Genomic DNA, 22,425 nt, shown 5'->3' with positions numbered 1-22,425 from the left:
AGTGGCATACAGACATGTAAATGCACTATATGGTAGAACTTCACACTGCTGATGCTTGGATCATTGTCATAGTGGAGCACTGCTGTGACCAAGGAATGCTTTAGCAAAGTACTGGGCAGGAGAACTGCCTTTGTATACAAACAGCAGCATAAATTGACCATGATTTGAAACTAATCAATGTTAAGTCACATGGACACATTTTAATACAAAATAGCAATACACATTAATCATACTGTTTTTCCCCAATATCAATACTAGACTTGATCTGTAGCAGTCTTGGAAAGTCTAATCTCCAACATTGTTGCATATATGCAACCAGCATTTACCCCTAGAACATCAGATAGTTTGGATATGCCAAGAGGGTCCACTTACAGAAAAGAAGTCATTTGATCTCTTATTTGAAGGCACTGCTCTTTTGCGCAAACACTTCGTGTGACACATGAGATGAGACGAAAGGCCCTTTTTTTGCAAGCGTTTATTTCTTCTGAAGATGCTGAGTGGCGTTTATTTAACAAGTCCCTACATGATTGATACTCCAGTGTGTTCAAAGCCATAATCACAGGTGGGACGTGTCACGCATGTGATAATGTTTCTGGGAGAACCTGGGAGAAACCCTCCTCTCTCCTTTACTGTTCTGACATCTACCTTCCTCAAAGTTCTGAGGTTACTGCTTTGTGTGGGACATAGTGTGCTGGTACCTATGCTTCTTTCAATAATGCTGAACAATAATAACTAGGGCTGAATAATACTAAGCTCATAAAATGTTGTTGGGCATGGGTGGTTTTGTCAGTGACAACCTTAAACTATACAAAAAGATATGCAGTAAAAGTTAATTAATCCATGCTGTATGGCCTAAAAAACACACACTACCATGCCTGTAACTTTCATGCACACTAGGTATGAAGAGCAGTCATTATTATTTATTGCCATGAAAAAGGCTTTTGGTATCCTTTTGAACTGCCATCTCAACAAAGAATAATGCATTCCAGGGATAACAAAGTCCACTTTGTAAGCTGACCCTTGAACATCACCTGTGTGTGCACAAAGACACATTTTTGTTGTCAACAAATACATGCGTGTGTACTCAATCATAAGACAAAGAGTCCTCAGGAGATATAGAGTGAGAGAGAACAAAAATATGGGTAACTGCAAATATGGAATAGCAAATAAACTACGATATGAAGTGTTTTTGAATGTCATTAACCTTTTCTCTCTACATGTCCCATTTCAGTACAGAAAAGACATTATGGAGAAAACAATGTGGATTTTTTTTTCTTTTTACCAGAATGGACCTTAAAACCAACTGGACACAAGAGAAATAAGACTGGATCTTTAACCGTTAAAGCTTTGCATCACATGTAACCAAAGATGATGATGATGATGATGATTATTATTATTATTCTGAGTCAGCACAGGAAAGAACACAACCTTCTTTTTCTTTTATTATTATTATTATTAGTAGTATTCTTCTTATTATTTTAATAATAATAAAAATAAAAGAAGAAAAAGAAGATTGTGTTCTTTCCTGTGCTGACTCATTTTTTTTGAGGCTTGCATCAATATACTTGGGAACATATGGCAGTTCTAATGTTAAGTGATATCAAGATTTTCCACTGGAAATGAGTTGACAAGCCAAACAGCCGGATGGCAGTCTTTCCAGACAGTTAAGCCTTTATTGGTTTGTGTAGTCTACCAAACAGTCGACACTCTGTCCCTTAACCTTGATGACCCATTTCAGAGAAGTCTAGCCGTACCCATCGTTACCACAGTGACAGTCGGGTGATGTCAGCTTGCAGAAGACAGCTTGGAAAATGTCTACTTAGAGAAAAACACAGCGACAAAAACTAAAACAAAATACCATTAATGTCCATTTCTGTAATCTTGCTTGGTCACTCAGAGAGCTTGTAGTGAAATCTGGTGAGTTTGTTTTGTGCAATTTGTTAATTGTAGGTCACTTGTAGTTCACTTCATCTTTCCTTGCCTATAGAAACACAGGAATTCCACAGAACTCCCATGAACTACCATCGGTCACACAATCATCAGCATTAAGCAATTTCAAAAAGCCAGCCTGCATAAGGACCTTTCTATGGGGCAGTAGTTTTCCCATTCCAATTGTAAGGCATTACTGCACTTTTAAATATCAATTAAGCGCTAACACAGTTAACTTGCTTGAGAACAACCCTCACACCTTGTTTACACAAGGATGTTTTTTTCCGGTTAAACATAAAAATGTTCACAGAAAACAGACATTTGCAACAATAAAATCAAGAAGGATAACATGTGGGGTTCTTAAGTTGTTCCAATTTTCTTGAATTTGTCCCTATCGCTTCTTTTTCAGCAAAAGAATGCAGTAATGATTGCTCGTGTAATTACCGAGCCATTTTTTTCCGCCTGCTCAGAGGGTCAGATTTGACTATTAGTTTTAATTTTTAGACCGTTTGCCAGGGCTTTGATCCAAGCAAGAAAAGAGAGGGAAGGAAAAAACAGCCCACCCAACTAATGTCCACAGCTGTGATATCTCTGCCTCTGCCCCTGACTGATGGATCTAAATACCAAAGCCCTGCTGTAACCTGGTCAAAGCGGGTTATCGGCTTGCCTGGCATGTTCCAACGGGCAGCTACTGCTCTCTGAAATTCGACCACAGGAATCACACGGAAAGCATTAAGATGAAAGAGTCCGCCATCTTTCACTGTACAGTCTGCCAGGGCCCACTCCGCAGTTGATCTTCATATTAATGAAGAATCGATTAATCACAAGAATTTTTAATCAGACCATAAGGGCAACAAATAGCTTTACAGTTACTGCACAATTCTGTAACATAGCACACTATCAGCAGATATGCACTACAAACACTCATTACTTACTCTATACTCTTTTATTTTGTTTTATTTCAGCAGTATCAAATGGCAAGCTAGGTCAGTGTGGTCAAATCAGCTCTTCTGAGATTGGCTGTCTATAATACTATGCTGTCTGGTTAGTGTATTTGGCATGAAAACCTCAGATTCTTTGAGGATCAGACAGCGCACAGCATCACTGCTTAGCCATGCATTTCGCCGTAGAGTCACTTGCGGGAGAGCTCACTTGATTTATGGATTAAACTGGTTGTGTACTGGGTATAGTGAACTGCAATTTGGAATCGAAATCAACCCAAATGGAGTTGAACTTGAGGAGATGCTGGCCCACTATCAAAAGTCTTCTCAAGCTATCGCTCTGGCTTCCTCCTCTTCTCCACTGATCTTTTTACGAAGGCCAAACTGGGACAGCAACAGCAATAATACTATGTTGGTTGCTCATGAATTTCTTGATGACATGATCACTTTTTGTTATATATATTCGTAATGTACTGGAATGATTAAGGTCATTCTCGTAATTACAGTATGGATGCAAAATATTGGTAATCTGGAAAATTAATGCTCTTGAGGGAGTTTTTTGGCTACTTACGGAAAAAGTCCAACAACTCTTGAAAGTTTTCATTTAAAATCATAGACATTTTCTTAATGTAGTACAGTGTTTTATACACAACTGATACAAAACATGTCAGGATGAGTGAAAGGTCAGGAGGAGAGTGGATCAGTTATAGAAATTAATTTCCTGTGACACATCAAAGATGTTCTGTATATGAAAAAAATAACATAACAATCATAACACCTAATAAATCATGGCGGAGTAAAAAACGATCCAGGCTCTGCTGGACGGCTGGCTCAGGCATCGCTCAGCAGCTTCCTTGTAAACAGGTGTAATACCAAGCTGTCTGACAGAGAGAAACCAGCAACGCTTGCCATTCTTAAAGCTGCTACACGATTTGTAATAAGACAAGAGCACTGGAGGAATGATAATCCGATGTGAAAGGGGCTTGATGCGGGAGAAACACAAGCACCGAGATCAGATTCTGCAGGGACTTACTGAGTAGAACTGGCACGGCGGGACGAGTGCCTTCTAAAAGCGGCTTTGATGGGCGAGCCCCAGGGCGGCGATGACATGCCATGCTGATTACGAGAACACGGACAGTCAACAGGCCCCGAGGTGCAGCGCAGCAACACAAGCGGATGAAACAACCCTCAGAAGGAAAACCGAAATAAATAAAGAACTGAATAAATAAAAAGCATATTCCCCAATTAAGAAAATGTTTATGCAATCGAACATACATTTCAATCTTTGTTACAGATTTCTTTGGTCCCAAAAAAAAATCAAAAAGGGGGGAAAAAAACAACATCCGTGACCTGATACTTTTCGGTTGTGAAAGCCAACAAATCAAGAAGCATTCGGAATTAATTTATCGTCCGGTCCCTGGCAGGTGCAAGTACTCAAGCTGAACAGTGCGCTGGCTGTCTGAGGCTTCGGCAAGGCCTGAGGTGGAGATTTATTACGGTTTTAGGGAGCGTGACAGTGTAGGTGTCCCTCTGTTCTCACCATCTGTATCCCAGACCCACCGCCCCACAATCCTTGCCCCCACGCCCTCATCCCCATGTGGAATGTGCAGAGATTGCAAGTCTCCCGAGGAGAAAGGTACAGTAGTAGGAGGAGTCAAATAAATAAACTACGAAAGACTGGCAAGATCTCAGATGCAGGGAGCAGCATATTGTGTCTAAGCTGATTACATTAGTAACGTCTTGTATAGAAAGCGAGAGGACCTCAGTGATCGCCCCTTCTCAGTGAAGGCAGTGTTCATCATCTGTCACTGCTGGTTTTTCTTTTTTTTTCTGTGCGTGTAAACATAAATAAGTCTCTTATTCAGCCTGGCCACTTGCTGCTTTACTCAGGGTCTGCAGCTGCATGCCCCCATTAAGGGAAATGTTACCAGTCTAACCTCAGAACTACATTGTGGCGACGCCCTGACTTGTACGCTTTGGCTGCTGACAAGCACGCAGCCCAGAATAGTCTCCCGCACTCCCGAGGGGTAAGGGACGGAAAAACCAGCCGAGGTTCGCTCGCTGCAGCGTGCCAACAAAAACTCCTAACGAAGAGAAAACCACGGCCAGCCACTGGGTACAGTTTGGGGGTGTTCTGGAAAAACTTGATAACCCACATGTAAACTAGATGTAAACTTGACGCTCACATTAAAGAGACACGGCACTATATAAAGCCTTAAGTGTGTCTTGTCCATTAATTCCTTTGACCACAATCCTGTTGCCAGGGGGGACCATGACTGTTTACTATACTACTGGCTGAATGTAGTTCTGTTTTATTCTTTTTAAAGTAAAACCCTATCAAATAACACAATCATCACAGAATAGCTTCCTCCTTTTCACACTTGCGCAAGACAAAATAAAGGAGGAAGGAAAATTCTATACCTAACAGCGAATATAACTGGTATTTCACCAATGTCTTTTAGCATCAATGTATTTTAGCATCATCCCTCAGTTCTGATGATCCCTCAGTATCTAATACAACTATGGATCATGAGCAGACCTCTAGCTCAACTTTCATCAGCACATGAAGATGTAAAATATTCATTAAAATCTAAATGTATATTCCTTTGTTTCTATATATATTTTAAGAAACCGTACACCATAACTAGTTAGTGCTTTTCCAATATGAAAAGTAATATATATAAAAAAGTAATATATAAAAAAACAGTATTTCATGCAACCATCATAGTGAACAAGGCTGAGTTCAGGAACATATTGCATATAGCATGCTCTGTCAGCTGAAATCATGTGTCTAAATTTCTCTGACTTCATCTAAAGCTTTATTCACAATTCTGTTTTTTTTTTTCCTTTTAAAGCTCAGGTTTTATTGTGTGCATTTTTCCCAACATATGCATCTAATAAAGTGCTGTGTTGCATATGTCTTACTTAGAGTTACTCTGGGTCTGACACATCTACAACCTTGAGCATATGTTCTAATCATGGCCTATTGACACCAAGGCACCCAGAATGCTGATCTCTGACAAGCTGTCAGAATGAAAAACACTGAAACGTCGTAATCCCACGCAGAGGGCTTTTCTGAGGATGGACTGTGCTCCTCTGAACAGGCCGAGCATTCAGCTCGCCGCACACCGCCAGCAGCCGGCGGCGAGCTCCCAGCTCGTTTCGGGCGTTCAGGCTAGCTTCCTGTTCCAAGCCAAAGCTATTTGAATGGATGAGATGCATTACAGTCTGGCAGAGGGATAGAGCAGTGCGTCTGGCGTTTTTCATTATTACAGTCTGCGTACAGAATCCAGTTAAAGATGAGTGCAGGGGACAAATGAGGCTGTGAGGGATTTAAAAAAAAGACGAGAACATAACTGCCCTAATCCCAGTGCAAAATATGGCCCCGCGTCTCGAGAGAGAGACGAGAGCGTGTGGACATGTAGAGGAACCTGCCACTTGCCGAGCCTGCCGGACACTGATTTCAGGGTCTGCGGGATCACAGTTAGACTGGGTAGTTACCCGTAAAGGAAAAGTAATACATGTTAAAAATACAACACTAGAAGCTTAAGACAAGTAAAAATGTACAGCATGTATACCTTAGTATCTGTAAAATTTCAATGTGTAATTGAGAATAGATACTGTAATTTTATGTGTATACTACAGAAATACAATTACAGACATGGCACTGAAAATGGCAACTTCAGATAATGTGTTTAGAATATACTGTATTGCATGCATTGCAGTTTCCTCTATCTAAAGCAACTTAGCAACTTACAGAGTTTGTAAGCTAACCACCAATACCTCTGAAATTTTACCTCCAGTATCCTCTGTTTGGTTACAAGTTTAGTCCACTATCCAAGTTTCTTAAAAGGTTTGTATTTCCATCACATACTCCAGCCTAGGCCTGTCTCATTGTTTATTTTTAATTAAAATATGTCAGCAGTGAGAAGAACAGAAAGGAGGTAATCATCACAACCATAATCAACAATCAACAAATGATTATGAATATTATTAGTAGTAGTGGTATAGTTGTTACTGTTGTGGTTATTCTTATTAACAGGGGGCCAAGGTACCAATTTGTACAAAAAAAGTGTAGGAACACTGTTTTGACTTGTAATTATTCCTCTTTTACATCTATAAAATTCAGACAGATTATGAATAAAACATAACATCTGGCATGTTGGAAGACACTGATGAGCTGTATCTGCTCAGGCCTGATAAGTGCCAATAGTTCACAACATTTGGCTACAAAATCTAACATCAGAAAAAGCATCATCGTCTCTTACAGTAAACTGTCATTCCGAATTGAATGAAATTTGGTACACATCATGTATGCATGTTATCACATATGATTTGCTATTAAGTCAATGTGACTCATTTACACACTCGTCCCACAATGCACAAGAAGCCAGATACTGAAAGGTGCATCCCTTGATGCTATCTGATAAACTTGCAGGTGCCTTAGTGAGCTGCAAGATCCTAGTATTGTGATAGGCAAATCCTGGCCAACCTATTCACCGCAATTATCAGTGAAATGAAGCCAAGTTGTTCCATCACTGTGGGCTCCCAGGCATCATTGGCAGGTGATAAGTCAGTTTTGAACCCCAGTTGTAGCGCTTAGCTGAGAACAAGCCTGTTACTGTCTGAGACACTTTGAAGCTCTTATTCGCTATATTGGATTTTTTCACAACACATGAAAAATTGTAACGTGTGTAACGTAAAATGTAACGTGAAAAAGTTTGCATCTCATTAACAATCAGGTCAATTGTTCAGCTTTGCGGATTCCACTCTAAAACACTGTGCCAAATTTGAATGCAATCAATTTAGTATTATGGCCACTACATGCAATGCAGTCTCCTGAATTAACCACCTATGTGATGTATACAATTAGGCATTGTATGTATGTTTTTGCCAAGAAGTCAAATGATTTGGCAGACAATCTAACAAATTTTTAGCATTCACACACCTAAGCAATGGAAAGTAAATCAATGCCAGATTGAGTAATCAATGCCAAATTTGAACAGACATGGGACCATTGTATAACAATATGTCTAATCTGACTATGATTTGTTTAAACATGGTATGGACAGAAGAATTCACTGATTTTTATCTTTGAAATGACGTACAAAACAATACAAAATCTTGTTCTCATGAAGACCTGGACTGAATGGCATGAATTAGGGACTGCTTGCAATAAAATAAACTACATACAGTACAAGCATCACAAATGTATCACAATTCTTCTCAAACAAATGGATTATATGATTTCTATGTCCTTTCTCTGCAATGACTGCAGCAGGGTGGTTAAAATCTGGGAGTTATTTCTCCAACAAGAAAAGCATCCTACATTAAAGCCGAATGGGGTGATTACACCCCTCCACTAAAAGGGACTTTGTGAATCAGATGGCTTCCCCCCTAACCCGGACAGTAATTGAGTTTAACAACGCACTGCTCATAATCACTACCTCCAAGACTGTAAAGTAATGACTGGTACCCAACTGCATTTCTGACCCCTTGTTATGCATAGCACACAATTATCATAGATGCCACTAACTTTCACCTGTCTTTCTTTGAGGGCATTTTTTATTATATTTACACACATGCACACAGACACACGCAGTCAATATTCTAATAACAAACAGCGCGAAGCGAATCACATAGTACTTGCTTAGTGCTTGATGCATGCTTAGCTTAACCTCACAGAGGAAGCAGATGCACATGCAGTTAGATGGAAGTGTAAAGCCTAAGTGTAACCATTTCACCAAAACGATTTACTGTGAAGCTCTCCTGGGAACAGAATGTAGCCATCTGAGGTCCCCAAAGCCCACAGTGATTCTGGTTTCACCTCACCTCTGGCACCCATCTCTGAAATCAGCTGTGATTCCAGGTACACGGGCTTGTTTCCACTGTGCATAAATCTTCATTATAAAACCAAACTAATTAGGCCCTGTTTTAGGCCAATTGTGAGCCCTTTTTAGGCCACACACTTGCCACAGTGTCACCCTGGCACCTTTGTGTAATGTGTTAACAATTAATACTGTGCGTCTGCATCTCTTATCTCCTTTTCAGGCCAGCTGTGTTTTAAGTTGTATACCTTGAAGGGGGCGGGGAGAAATTGTAACATATGCTAAGCCTCTCTTGAGTCACAGCTCATGAAATGCATTATACATGCCAGAAATATCACCTGTTTCTAATATGCCTTTGGACAACCTCAAACTCTCTCCCTCATGTTATCTCCCCCAAAAGGTCTCCTAAACATAGAGCCACTAGGGCTGCCAATGCACTCTTCTGCCTCTCTCACCACTCTCGCTCAGCAGTGTCATAAAACACGTTCAGGTGTTTGTTACCAAGACGTTCGCTAGCAACGCAGGTTATATGTAGCTGTAGTAATCATTGCTGATAGCAACACACTGTCCAGGATTTTAAGAAGTGAACACTTCCATGAACAAGACACTGCTGGACATTGTCACAACGACTAATATGGAGTACTGCTGGGGAAGGGCTACTCCCCAGCAGTACTCCATAGTACTGCAGTAACTATGAAGATTAGCAAATAAACATATGTTGCAAAGACTTTAAAGGAAATCCAGGCACAGCATCTACCATCATGACGATTGGTAACTGTTGGTACTTGTTCCACTGGCCTCGCAATGGACATCTGGAGATGTCCATCAGAAAATGAACCACATAAGATCCAGTTAAATCAGTTAAATCTTTGTGTGTGTGTGTGTGTGTGTGTGTGTGTGTGTGCATTTATGTAAGTGTAGAACAATGTGGATTGCAGTTCTGAGCATGTTGTGCTAATTTGGAGTAAAGGTGAATCTTTAACTGCAAACAAATGATAAGAGCTCACTTGAGTATATGTGGTGTTCTTTCTGCATGAAGCAAACCCTTTGGGGATGAGCACAGTATAAGAGCACAGAATAATGATTGATGGTGATCCCAACATGTTGGGTTCTTAAAAGGGTTTAATCATACTTGGACCTTTCATTTAAACAAACCACTGATTAACAAATTAAGTACAGCTACAAGCAATTAAGGTCTCAGTGAAAGTACTCATCCAAACTCTCATGACAGGATGATAGTAACTAGTAACCAAATACTTTGAAGTCTTTACATTTGATTTGCAAACAGGAATTCTTGATTCAAATCTTGCCAGTAATTCATGGCAATTTGCATCCACAGTAAAGGATAAGGAGACATTTCCTACTCATTCAGCTTTAAGAAACCTGTGTCTGAGGTATCCTAAAGTAAAATAACTCAAAATTCCTGCTTGTACATCAAGGTTTAAGAACGTTATACAAACCGAGGCAATGGAGATTCATCGTAACATGGTGTCCCAGGTCGCAACATTTTATTGTTGTTTTGAAAAACCTGAAGAGATCCATAACAAAGTTGTCATACAATTCAACTGAGAAATTTCTTGAAAGGTTTGTGACTCAGTTTTTGTTACGCCAACAGCTATAAGAAAATGCAATGAATCATATCTGATGATGACTACAGAAAACCAGATGGACAGAAATTTGACAGCATGTTTTTGTTATTTGCTTTCTGTAGAAGGGAAAAAAATAAGAAACACACATCTGTATATCTACTATATCTACTTTGATTTATTGGTTTATCAAAGGTGGTTTGGAACTGAGTATCTATTACAGGTTCATTAGTTGGACTGGACTGGCATTGGTAAATTGTCAGTATTGAAAAGGTTCTCTTGACAGAATGTTGTGACTGCATTAGTGGCAAGGTGGCATGATGCAAAGCAGCGAATTTGATTATCAGAGACCAATCTGTAAGCTACTATATATAATGTTGTTGCATACACACACACACACACACACACACACACACACACACACACACACACACGCACACACACACGCACCAACAGCACAAAAGCCTCATTCATTATGTCTGCCCATTTTTAACAAGATCAATGAAAAAAACCCCACTTCTATTTGCATGAGGCAAAAAAAAGAAATGTTGCACATTTTGTTATTGCCGCCAGTGGTACTGTAAAACCAGGCAGAGTTCACTCTGTTTACCATTTACCATTACGCTTTCTCCCTTCTCCCACATCTTGGAGACATCAAACAGACGTCACCATGCCGCTGCGTGCTGCTATCACTCACTCTCCTGACGTCTGTTATTTGGAACGGGTGGAAGCCCAGGCTGCTCTCTTGCCCCCGTCGTGCCCTCTCTTTTCCGAATCGTAAAGATCACAGGCTGCGGAGGGCTCCTCAGACACAACACGTGCACTGCAAGAATTTCACGCTGCTGACGGCCCATGTGGACGGCATCTATTTTCCTGCGTCTGCAGACCACGCTGTCTAGGGGCAGTGCTTAAACGCAGGCGGGCTCAGAGCGAGGGGTGAGAGCATCTGGTCCCGTCGCTCCGTGACACACTTCCTACGCAACACATCCGCCGTTTGCAATCCCATCAGAGTGCCCTCTGTCGCGCCGCCTCTCTCCCTCTCAAGCAGAGTACTCAGTCACTGCCGAGGAACTTCTTTACAATGCAAGGGACCTCTACGCAGCTGTGACCATTTTTGTAATTTTGCGTCAATACGATGACATTACTGATTGGAGCTTAACTTCAATCAAAACCAGTGTCTCCCTCTCTCTCCTTCTGTCTCCCTCCCTCCTTCCTTCCCCACATCACCCCACCTCTCCTCACTACCTCCAGCTAACTGCAGGACCCATGCCTTCTTCTCAAACCCAAACATTTCAAATCTATTCTGACCCTTCCACTCGTCAGAAAACACAAATCCAGTACAATTAGCAACATGTTTATGCCACAGAGACAACTGGATTAGCAGGTGGGGCCAGGTATGGAATTTGATTTGGATCCCAATTTGTTTATGGTATTTGTTTATTCAGTCGGGTTTCTGAACTTTACTCTCTGCCCGAAGCACCAATGAAGGACACTGAAAGATCATTTACAGAGCATGTTCACGAGACAGAAGCACTTCCCTGGCTGGGAAAACAGTCACAGATTACTCATTCTCTGTACTCACCCACTAAATGTAGCCAGGCCATCATCTGTACTCCATGTAAAATGTCTTCATTACAGGTTCTTCAAAAGCATTGTAACTCTGACTCATTACTTTAAATGATCATACGAAGGCACCTGGTCTTAGTGAAGAGTAGACATGCTCCAAAGAAGCCCTCAGTTTACAGGATTCCTTTTAAGTGAGATACAGATACCACACCATAACGTCTTATCAGATCCAATAAAAACCCTGAAAACCTTCCTGTTGTCAGTATTTAAGAGCTTCACATGACTGTTCATAGCAATCTCTCCACAAAAAGTCTTTCAAATGCCAGAATCAACACACATAAATAATGTGCAGGCACTGTTCTCACAAGATTGCCTGGTAATGACTGGAGCATTTCCAGTCTCTTGTAATCTATGAAGTTAGTTAATAACCTCATGCCTGTCACTTGGATGACACTATTTTTGATGGGACATCTTTACAGCATAAGCTACACTGAACCAAACATAACTTTTGTTCAGTTTCCACTGTAATTACCTTTCATTTCATGCATCACAGTCCACAGAAAAGTACTGCCATAGAAAACAGGTTTTTATTGAAGGAAAAACACTACAGAAAATAGAGCCCTCTGCTGTCAAAGCATAAAGTTGTGTGATGAAAAAAATACACACAGATATATATTTCTTCATTCCTTTCTTCATATGTCAAGCCCCTATTTGAGCCAATATTCACGACGTACAATGGATTTGACTGCCATATTACTTTTATATAACAGATCCATAACCAGGTGAACTCATAGATACGCTGTATTGATTACATGAAACCACCAATAAAAGTACCAGTAGTGCTGGGCATGTTATGGTACTTATAGTAATTTTACTTACATTACGGCACTGCTGGATTCACTAAGAAGCCAGTGAACAAGCTCGCTAACAAGCCTGGCTTTTGAGAGGTCTTTGTTTAGAGATGGTAAATCTTCCATCTTCTGTTACATAATTGTCATGTTTGGATTTCATTACATTCAAAGTTATGATATTTTGTTTCATGACTATTCAACACTGATTTAAACTTCCATAACAATGGAAGGGAAAGCTCTTCCTGTATGAAATGAAAACTGAAATCTCATGGAAGTGGATTTTAGTCCAGGCTCTGCAGAATCAGCTTATCTGAGCAGAGAAGCACAGGAGCAGCGTGTTGGCTTCTGACCCATCACAAACCAGCCACCAGGAGCTAGTGCAAATCATAGCTGTCATGTCTACATGGGAAACAGGAAGTTTGGAAAACCAATCATGGCACTTGGGCTTTCCTCATCTCTGCACAATATTTACTCTATGATTAATGAGCTGGAAAATGTGAAATATTTCTGTAAGCAAACTTCCTATTTACTAGGGTTCATCTTAAATTCAGACCAATGTAAACTCTTTAAACATGGTTCTGGGTTCATGCTATACATGTCAAACAAGTTAAGAAAATATACGCCACCTCAGAGATGTTGATAAACCAACTTCGTGAGCAAACCATACTGAGAAGCATTGGATTTGCCTGAATGACTTCCAGAGTATTACAATATTATGTAATTAAATTTACCAAAAGTTAGACATATTATTTATTTATATTATTTTAATAAATGAAAAGATGAGACAAGAAAATGAGGAAGGAAACCATTAAGACGAACAGTAAAATCACTGGAAGGGGCTGGAGGAGGGGTCAGGCATGCAGCAGATTTCATGAGATCATAGACATGTTTGTGTTAATTAAAGGGAGTATAATCAGGGGCAGCAATTGTCAAAGTTAGAGTGCCCATTTACTTCGCTGTCCCAGGGCTCTTAACCTCTGCTTCGACCGGGGGAGTTCACTGGAGCTGATGCTAACAGCAGGCAAATCTCGCCAACCGGAAAGGAAAACCGGGTTCACTTTGAAAATAAAAAAGCGGCGGGGATCTGCTTTTGATAAAGACTAAGTTTATCCCATCCAGTGCCTGTTGGCTGCACGATGAGCAGCTCTCAGATGTTATTCCAGTAAGAGAGATTGTGCGACCCCCCCCCCCCCCCCCCCGATTAAGTTCATCAAGGGAAACAGAGGAGGGGAAAGTTCAGAGGTCAAACATTTATACGCAGTCTCCACTTTCATAAGTGGACTGAGGAGGTGAGCTGTGAATGAGAGACCAGGGCAACGAAGCAAGAGGAGGGAGCGGAGTGTTAGAGTGAGGGAGAAACACAGAGAGATATATTTATAACACACCCCAGGGGTAGCTAGGCAGGAAACTCCTTCAAGCCTCACCAAGGCCACTCAATTTCATACTCCAAAGAACATCCCTTGCAGCTTTAATGGGAATAGGTGATGACAGCCCCGCTCTGCTGGGTAGCCTGGGCTAGTCCAGTAGCTTGCAAGGTTCTTCATGAGGTGAATTCACAGGCATTGTTACAGGAAGTGGTGGCTTTTACGCGAAATAATTTACAGTTGAGACACTAAACCTGACGTGATCAAAAAGAAAAAAAAACTGAAGGCAGACACAGGTGAATGAGAGACCATCTCAACCAGGCATGTACAACACGGAAAAAAAAAGAAATTTGAAAAGAATTCGGTTGATTACCAACAATTTAACAAAAGGGTCTCATCATCCATTTTGTGGTGGTGGAAATAGTGCCACACTACAAAGAGCCAAATCCCTGGCTGTTCAGATGGCTTAGACTTCTGGCATCTGAAAGTGTCGGGGTTGGGTAAGAAAAGGTCAAGCACAGCATGGCACCGCACTGGTAACACCAGATTAGTGGATTGTCACATCCAGAGTGTTAAGCCTCATTAATCTCAATTCTGCCCATTAGTGTCTTACTACAGGCCAGGGCATGTGTGATGGGGCAATTAAGAAAAAGGAGGCGTTGTGTGACACGCTGGTAAAGGTTGCCTGTTCCACGCAACACAGCGAGGATCCGCCGCCCTCTGCCTTTCGTTTAAATGGCACAACAAATTAACTGAAACATCTGTCATTAAACTCTGCGGGGCAAGGGCAAGAAAAAAGGGAAAAAAGGGACTGCTTTGTCCAATAAAAAAAGAATGGACAGAGAGGGATCATCAAGTGATTTAATTGGGACGGGAGACCTCTGTAAAAGATCAGGGCAAACAAGCACTACAGGTGGGTCTGAATCACCATAAGGAATTAACCTTATAAAAGTCATTACTCTCTCAGATGCCTTTAGGGAGCCTGTGTCCCTGAGTGCACAAGACGAGTCATCTCTGCTCATTATGGCTGCTGTACAACTGAATCAGACTAATAGATGAAGATGACAAATCTGTCTGGCCTCTCAACAATTATCTTCATTAGGTTTTTTTTTTTGCTGGAAGCTTGACTTTCCTCTTGCGAAAGACTGCTGATGGAGTGTGGTTAGACCATTTTTTGCCAGAAGGAGACTTTAGAGGTTAGGAGCAGGTCAGAAGAGGTGTGTTTGTGACTGCTTATCATATATGCATGTGTTTCCAAGGGTGTGTAGGCGGCAGCAGCATCAGTGTTGGCAAGCCTCTTTAAATAGGTAATGTTCCCCTCTGACAGAGAAACCCACACATGAAGCCAATGGCGGTGTGTAAAAAAGGAGGTGAGAAAAGGCCCATCAGCTGTGCGGAGACCCTGCGCTGCAAATCTTCGGCCTGCCCCAGCTGTTTGTTTTGGCCCTGCTGAGCGCCGCTCCTTGACTTCCACAGCCTCTGCAGTGGACGCGCTTTGTCACTGTCGCGCTGGGCCCCACGGGCGGGTGTGTGGTTTCTCCCTGGGAGGGCCTCGACCATGCAGACCGGCGGGGCAGAGACCAAGCTAAGAGCAGCCCATGCAGGCCGCGGGGTCCACAGATTACTGTCAAGAGTCATAGAGCTGATTGCGGAAAATACGAACCCCGTGCCCGCAACTGAACTGGGTCGCCAAATCTAAAGTGGTACTTCAAAGCAGCAGCTGCGTGGGAAATGTGTATGGGACTGGGGCTGACTTGTTCTCCTCCTAATAGGTTACCGACAGTGAACATGCAGAATGAACAAGGGGGAAAAGAGCACAGTTTACCCCCTGACTACTCTCTTTTGAACTTTCGCCACAGAGAGAAACACTGTATTGTCAGGCATGTGTGCTGATTGGCTGGCATATTTGCGAATGGAAATGGTTAAAGCCCCAGGTTGCATATGTGTCAGCACAGGGAGAACTGGCCAAATATGTGCATAGGAGGCAGCCTCAGAGAGGCTGAGACCTGGAACGGGCTCCTCTCCAGCCGACAACTTCGCCTTTCACTTCACAATGGCTTACCTTTTTCTGAAGGACGTTAATCTTCCTCTCCTTGACTTCCAGCATGTCTTTCATGTCCCTAATCTCCCCAGCCAGCGTCCCTTTCTCCTCTGTAAGGTCCTGGAGTTGTTTGGTCTTCTTGTTGAGAAACGATTCTTTTTCTTCTAACCGCAATCTCAGAGCGTCGACCTGAGAGAGGGGGGAAAAAAAAGAAAAAAAAAAAGTGAAAAAACTCGTTTTTTTGTAATGATATTCTGTTTCACTTGCATATCTGATACCCTCATGAAGTATTCACCGTGATACATTTTTCATAATGGAAAGTCATGCTTGGCTAATGCTGGGACAATGAGCGATCCGCTAAAGAGGCTGTGGGGTCCTGAACGGTGTCCATGTTCTGTGCGTACAGCCTGTTGGCATAGTTGTGAATTTTCCTCTGATATATAAATTACAGGCTTGCACTGCAGTCGGTGGTAATGAACGCAAACCCAGTCACCTTTCAGAGTAATGAGACTTGTCATGTGGGCTGACACTGTGTTGAACTCCATGAACAAGCACAGCGTTCGATACTGTACGTTAGGCAAAACAAATGGCTTTGAAACCCCAAAAGGCATGCTGGTTTAAAGAGAGGATTTGCTCCAACACAATACTGCTTGCATTACATGAACGATTATTTCATCATTAATCTTTTGATGGAAGAGCTGAGGAAAAGATTTTGTTTCATTCCTTGTTTCAATGCAAAAATAAAGCTTTATTAAAGCCACTTGCAGACTCATACTGGCACTCAAGAATGTGTGCTGGCATTGAACTGTGCTACTATATCTTACAAAAGGTCATTACAATGACAATTCAGTAATATAGCTATTCAGGCCAAATTGCAATTAATCAGATTTATGATTACAATATTTCAATATACTGCATAGATACAGGGCTCAACAATGGTACTGGCCCAGAGCTTTTTTTTAGTCACAGTGGGCCAGTAAAGTCAGTATTTAGTAATAATGACTATAAAATTCACTGACAGAAGTGCAAAATATGTTCAAGTTCATGTTCAAGTATATGTGAGATGATGTTTAGGGATTTCTACAAAGGAAAACGTACACAACGACAGTCACGAAAGATGTTAGTGCATTAAAATGGCACTGACCAGCGCAAAGATGTGAAAGTATTTCTCTCCTGTTGCCATGTTGGCTGTGGCCCAAAGGCTAATGCTTTGTGTGGCTCCATATCTGACTCTCTGGCAGCCATTGGTGCCAGTGACACCCGTAATCCCATCACTCGGCGAGGCACAATTTAGAGGGAATTTGTACAACGGTTAACAGGAAATCAAAAGTTTCTGGCCATGATTATTTAATTAACCTTTGATACTGTACAGGTTCTGCTATACTACATTTTTAGCACTTAATATCCCTAAATCACAGGATCTCTGTGAAATGTCAACAGAGGACATTGCAGCTTTTCTGTTTTTTTCTTCTTTTTCCTTTTTGCTCAGACCATCTTGAGCAAAATCTGTCATCAATGTATTTAGATTTTGCCAGTTAGGTTTTGCTGAAAATATGACAAGTAATATTTGGAAAATCAAACAAAATAAGACCAACGTGTGTCAAAGTGTCAAACAAGAACATGCTTTAATGATAACTTAACCAAATGTAACACGGATGCTGTCACCACACCGATTCCTCTATTTTGGCGGCACTGTAAGCACACATTGGAAAACCACTTCACAGGAATCAATCAGCTGTGGTTATCACCACCATCAGGGGAGGCTACAGTAAAGTGAAGACAACCTGGCCCAGTCAGTGTGAGTCCAGTCAACACCTACACAAATGCGAGGAACAAAACCCCAAGAGGATGGAAAAAAGTAGAGCACTCTACCTCAGGAAGCTCAATCCGCTAATCTGAGAGCTAACAAAGGAAATAACTTGTCTGTGACACTAACGAGTCACACGATCCACCGTAGCTCGGTGACACAGGTCAGGACCAGAGACACACAGCTATTGTGAGGCCACAGGGCTGTGAAGAGAGGGAGGGTATCAGCAAGCACCTGCAGGTCAGCCGATAGGACGCCCGGCAGTGCCGACTTCTCAGGTTCCAGGACTCTCTTTAATTCAAGGGAGGTGCAGACTCGCTCAGCCTGCTGCATTGCAGAGCCTGGGGTAAAGTGCTCTGAATCTACTGAAGGCCTTCACACACCCTTCAGAATATCATCTGCATGAACAATTCGGCCTTTTAAATTATCTTTGAATGAATTCAATTTGTTTACATTTTTAAAATATGTCAGGTTTCATTCCTATTCAGCACTAAAACCAATGACTGCTCTTCTTTTTCCTTAAAAAGAACATTTTTAAAAAATCTGGGCTCCCATGAAGAAGGCGTTGCAAGGTCATCAGGATTCAGTGGCTGCACAGTGCCAGAACACCTTCAGCAGTGGGACCTTTGCTAATTACATCATGGTGTTTGAGCGCAGTGAGATCCAGGCAGCTGCCCGAGCACAAACGCCAGAGATTCCCCCAAATGGAAGGCAGGTTGATTTTGGTGTAAATCCCACATTTGTAACGCTAGGGTGGCTTGAGACAATAGGCAAAACAGTGAGCGGAACATCTGCCGGGCAGTGCAGGACTCGTTTAGCGTGATCTATTGGACACCAGGTCTCACATTCTTTTTTGCAATTAAAACAGGCAATTGGTCTCCTCTGTAGCATAGCGGAAGCTGCACACACTGGCCCAATCCATTTCAGACAGTCAGGACTTCATCCAGGCATACAACAGCACAGATATATTTAAAACATTACCATCCCCTATTGAAAAAAAAAATCGACAGCAGTTTCTTTCCAGCTTTTCACTCAACACCGTATAATTTTTAAAAGTCCTTGATATATTTTCAAGATTTTGTGGTTGCAAAACTATTAATTCTTGGCAAAATATTACATCCATTTTATTTTTTCCTCCCTCATACCTCTTATAACAGCCAAATCTCATTCTGGACTTTTGGTTCAAGATGTTATGCAGAGGTTTAGTAAAAGCAGAGACTTTTTTTTATCCCCTTTCTCATTCCAGTTTATTAATGAAAGTTTTGGCAGCATCACAAACCTTATGAAAACAAGGATCAGCCCTTGACCAAGCAATAAACAGGTCTCTGGCAATGAACAGGATGCAATAAACAACCTGGATTCAATGCGAGATGGGTTTTAAAAGCCAACAAAAGATCAACGTTTCGACCTGCAAATCTTTTTTTGTGATGTCTTTTTTGTGGAACCAGTGCTGTAGATCAAAATGCCACACACAACCTGCTTTTCTCTTTGACTGCTTTGCTTGCTGGGGCAGGTGTGTGTACACCCTGTGGCATTTTCACTGCTGTCAAATTCTTTCATTTTTATATAAACTTAAATGAAGTATGTGGACAGTAAATTGAAGAGCTCACCACACACACACACCCCTTCTCTTCTCCCCTTTCACCACACCTCCCTTCCCCACCCCTCACACTTAGCCTCCCCAGATGAAAAGATCTATAAATCGCACTTGCTATCTTTGTTTGACAACAGAAGTGGGAAAGTGGGACAAGACCACACGAAGGAACGAATGATTGGTTGGACATACCAAGCAAAAGTTTCGGTCAAATTCAGCTGGTAAACACCCAAAAGAGTGTCTCATACAGCCTATTCCCAAGAGAACGATGTGCAATGTAGTTGTGCATGTTCCAACCATGGGTTCCTGTCATTGCCAGATAGGTCTTGGATCAAAGCATTCAAAGTAAACAGAGAAGTAAAAAAAAAAAAATTAAGATTACTTAGCCAGCATGTAATACAAGGAGTTTAGCTCCTTTTTTGTTGTTGTTTATTTGGATATGTATATATGGTTCCCGCTACACTCTAGTTTAAAACATTATCATCATGTCTCATTACAGGCATTTATTTAAATGATTTGATAACAAAATGAATAATTCCAAACTGTGGCATATTTCCGTAATTATTGTCATTAATAAACTAATTCTGTGATTTACAGTATGACTTGCTGTACAAAATACACCTTGGCAGATGTCTAATGTTGAGTAATGGTTCGAATAGTGATCTCTGTTAGAAGTGACTAGTTACTTCCACAAGCACATGTGAATTCCATCTGGCAGAATAAACAGGCTGGCTTGTTATATCAATACCATTTTTCTCACTGCAAATGGTGCAACATAAACTGTACACCATATATTTTTTGAACATTGCTTTTATGATAGTGTACATTGTAAATGAATGACACTTTTAAAATGAGTGATGTACAAACCCCCCCCCCCCCCCCCCCCCAACACACACACACACACACACACACACACGCACACACAGACACACACACACACACAGATGAGGCCCCCAGACATCCTCAAAGGCATTTGGACAAATGTCTGTAAAATAAATCTCAAATTTGAAACAAGCCAGATCTTCACCCCTGCACTTCAAGCCACCATGCTTGTGTGGAGGTTTGAAACCTCCCTCTTATCTAAAATTGGCAAAGACAAGTTCCCAGGTTTTAAATCACATGAAATCTATTTCACCAACTACCTTGGTGTTCCCTTATTTTTGGACAGAAAAAATATGGTCATTGCCAGCTTCATGTATTAAGTGGCAGGAAATTAAGAAAAATGTAACGCAAACATTCATATTGTTTATCTTAACATTGCTATAGTGTCCAAGTGTCTACACTTTGAGATTTCCAGATAAGTCAGTAGCCACCAGAATTTCATTAAAACACTTGTTACCAAGTAAACATGGCACTGTAAAAACTTGAACAGGTGACCACAGGCTGAGAACACATCCAGAAACACTCCTCCCAAACTGCTCTCCCCACAGAGAACTGGACGTTGCTGTGGCAACATCTCTGACATTTCCCAGACAGTGCTTCACTTCCGGGCCTGGTCATTACTGCAGCCTGTGCGCCATTCAAAGCTGCTTTGAAATTAAATGCACAAAACAGAGTGAGGAGTAAAAAAAAACATGTTCATTAATTTGTTCATGATGTTATAAGTGCACCAACGGCCTAAGGATGGGTACTACAGATGCACTGAAGCAATAAAGCAACTGCCCCATGGAGCTCCAAGGCCCTGTTATTAAAGACTGAGACAGTCTTTGATTTAAGCACACCCAAAGCCAATCTGCCCATCCGGTCCCTGAGGGCCTCGCCACATGCTTAATTGCCACCCATCCCGCCACGTAGACAGGGGAACTTAATTAGCTTAATTAGCACATTTGGATGCGGGCAGAAATGAGGACACTTGCGGGAGGTGGCTGGTTTACAGATGCCTGCTAGCCGTGGAAGAACTTCACAATGAAATGGCCCAAGGTGCAACAGTGACATCACTGAGCTGAGTTCTGTTATTGGCAGCAAGCTGGGAAATTAACTTTTTTGGTTATCAGACACAGTGGCTGGTGAATGATAAATATTTACCAGCCACTCAGATTTTTACATCCACTAGCCAGGTCACTAATCAATAATAAAATTATTATGCACTCAGCCCAAGCAATTCTGTGAAATTATGGTTTTCAGTTTTCATTATGATTTTGCTACCTTGAAGGTGAACTTTCTTACCAAGCAACCAGTACAGAGAGATAATATAGAATATTAACGAGAGAAGTTATCAAGAACGTAGGATGGTGAAAACATTAATATGCTACATCCTGAGAGCTTTACTGGTAAACGCAAGGCAGGCTATGCAATTTGATGTATTTCAGGAACGTATCTGCTGTAATTGAAGGAATTACCGACATCCCCATTAAAGATGGCTGCTGCAGACATGATGTCATGAATGGCTTCCCATTCGGCCCCAGGGAGAGCCACATGAGCAATTAGAATCCAGTCAGGTCATCAAAGTATTAAGGATCAAATAGCACTGCTAAATACCAGCTCTTGGACCACATACTTTTTTAATACAATGTATACTGGCTCTTCACTTTAATAACAGGATCTTAGTAAGTGCAAATGGAGCTGTAGGGCCATGAGAGAGAGAATATCCCATCTGACTGGGGGGGTGGTGGCTACAGGTGCTATCCTCTGAGAACACAGCACCTTCGAGGTATAAATCGTCTCCGTTTACAAAACATGACAGAGCTCTTCCCCTGCTGAGAGTCCAGCTGTTTGCCTAGGGGCACTGCAAGGCAAGAGGGTGGTACTGGGTCTGACACGTCTTTGTGACTCACAAGCAGGCCTAAACACACATATCCTCCGTCTGCTTTCCGCAGCACCTGACTCAGCAGTTCAGCATTCGGCTATAGGCTCTGAAAACCAAAGTAGGTGAGGGACGAGTGGGGAATGCACAGGGGCACACTTTTCTCTTTGATAAA

General features: G+C 41.6%; 1 protein-coding gene across 1 annotated transcript in view; it reads right to left on the bottom strand.

The window, feature by feature from the left end:
- The window catches only part of LOC118780237 (ERC protein 2), a 259,125-nt gene that overhangs the window by 162,369 nt on the left and 74,331 nt on the right, over positions 1–22,425 (bottom strand). Inside the window, exon 7 of the mRNA XM_036532645.1 lies at positions 16,128–16,295. Coding sequence (XP_036388538.1) covers positions 16,128–16,295 — 168 coding nt within the window. The remainder of the gene's footprint in view (positions 1–16,127; positions 16,296–22,425) is intronic.

Source organism: Megalops cyprinoides, chromosome 7 (genome assembly GCF_013368585.1).
Source record: "Megalops cyprinoides isolate fMegCyp1 chromosome 7, fMegCyp1.pri, whole genome shotgun sequence".
Taxonomy (NCBI): Eukaryota; Metazoa; Chordata; class Actinopteri; order Elopiformes; family Megalopidae; genus Megalops; species Megalops cyprinoides.
This window is presented reverse-complemented; position numbering and strand designations above follow the sequence as displayed.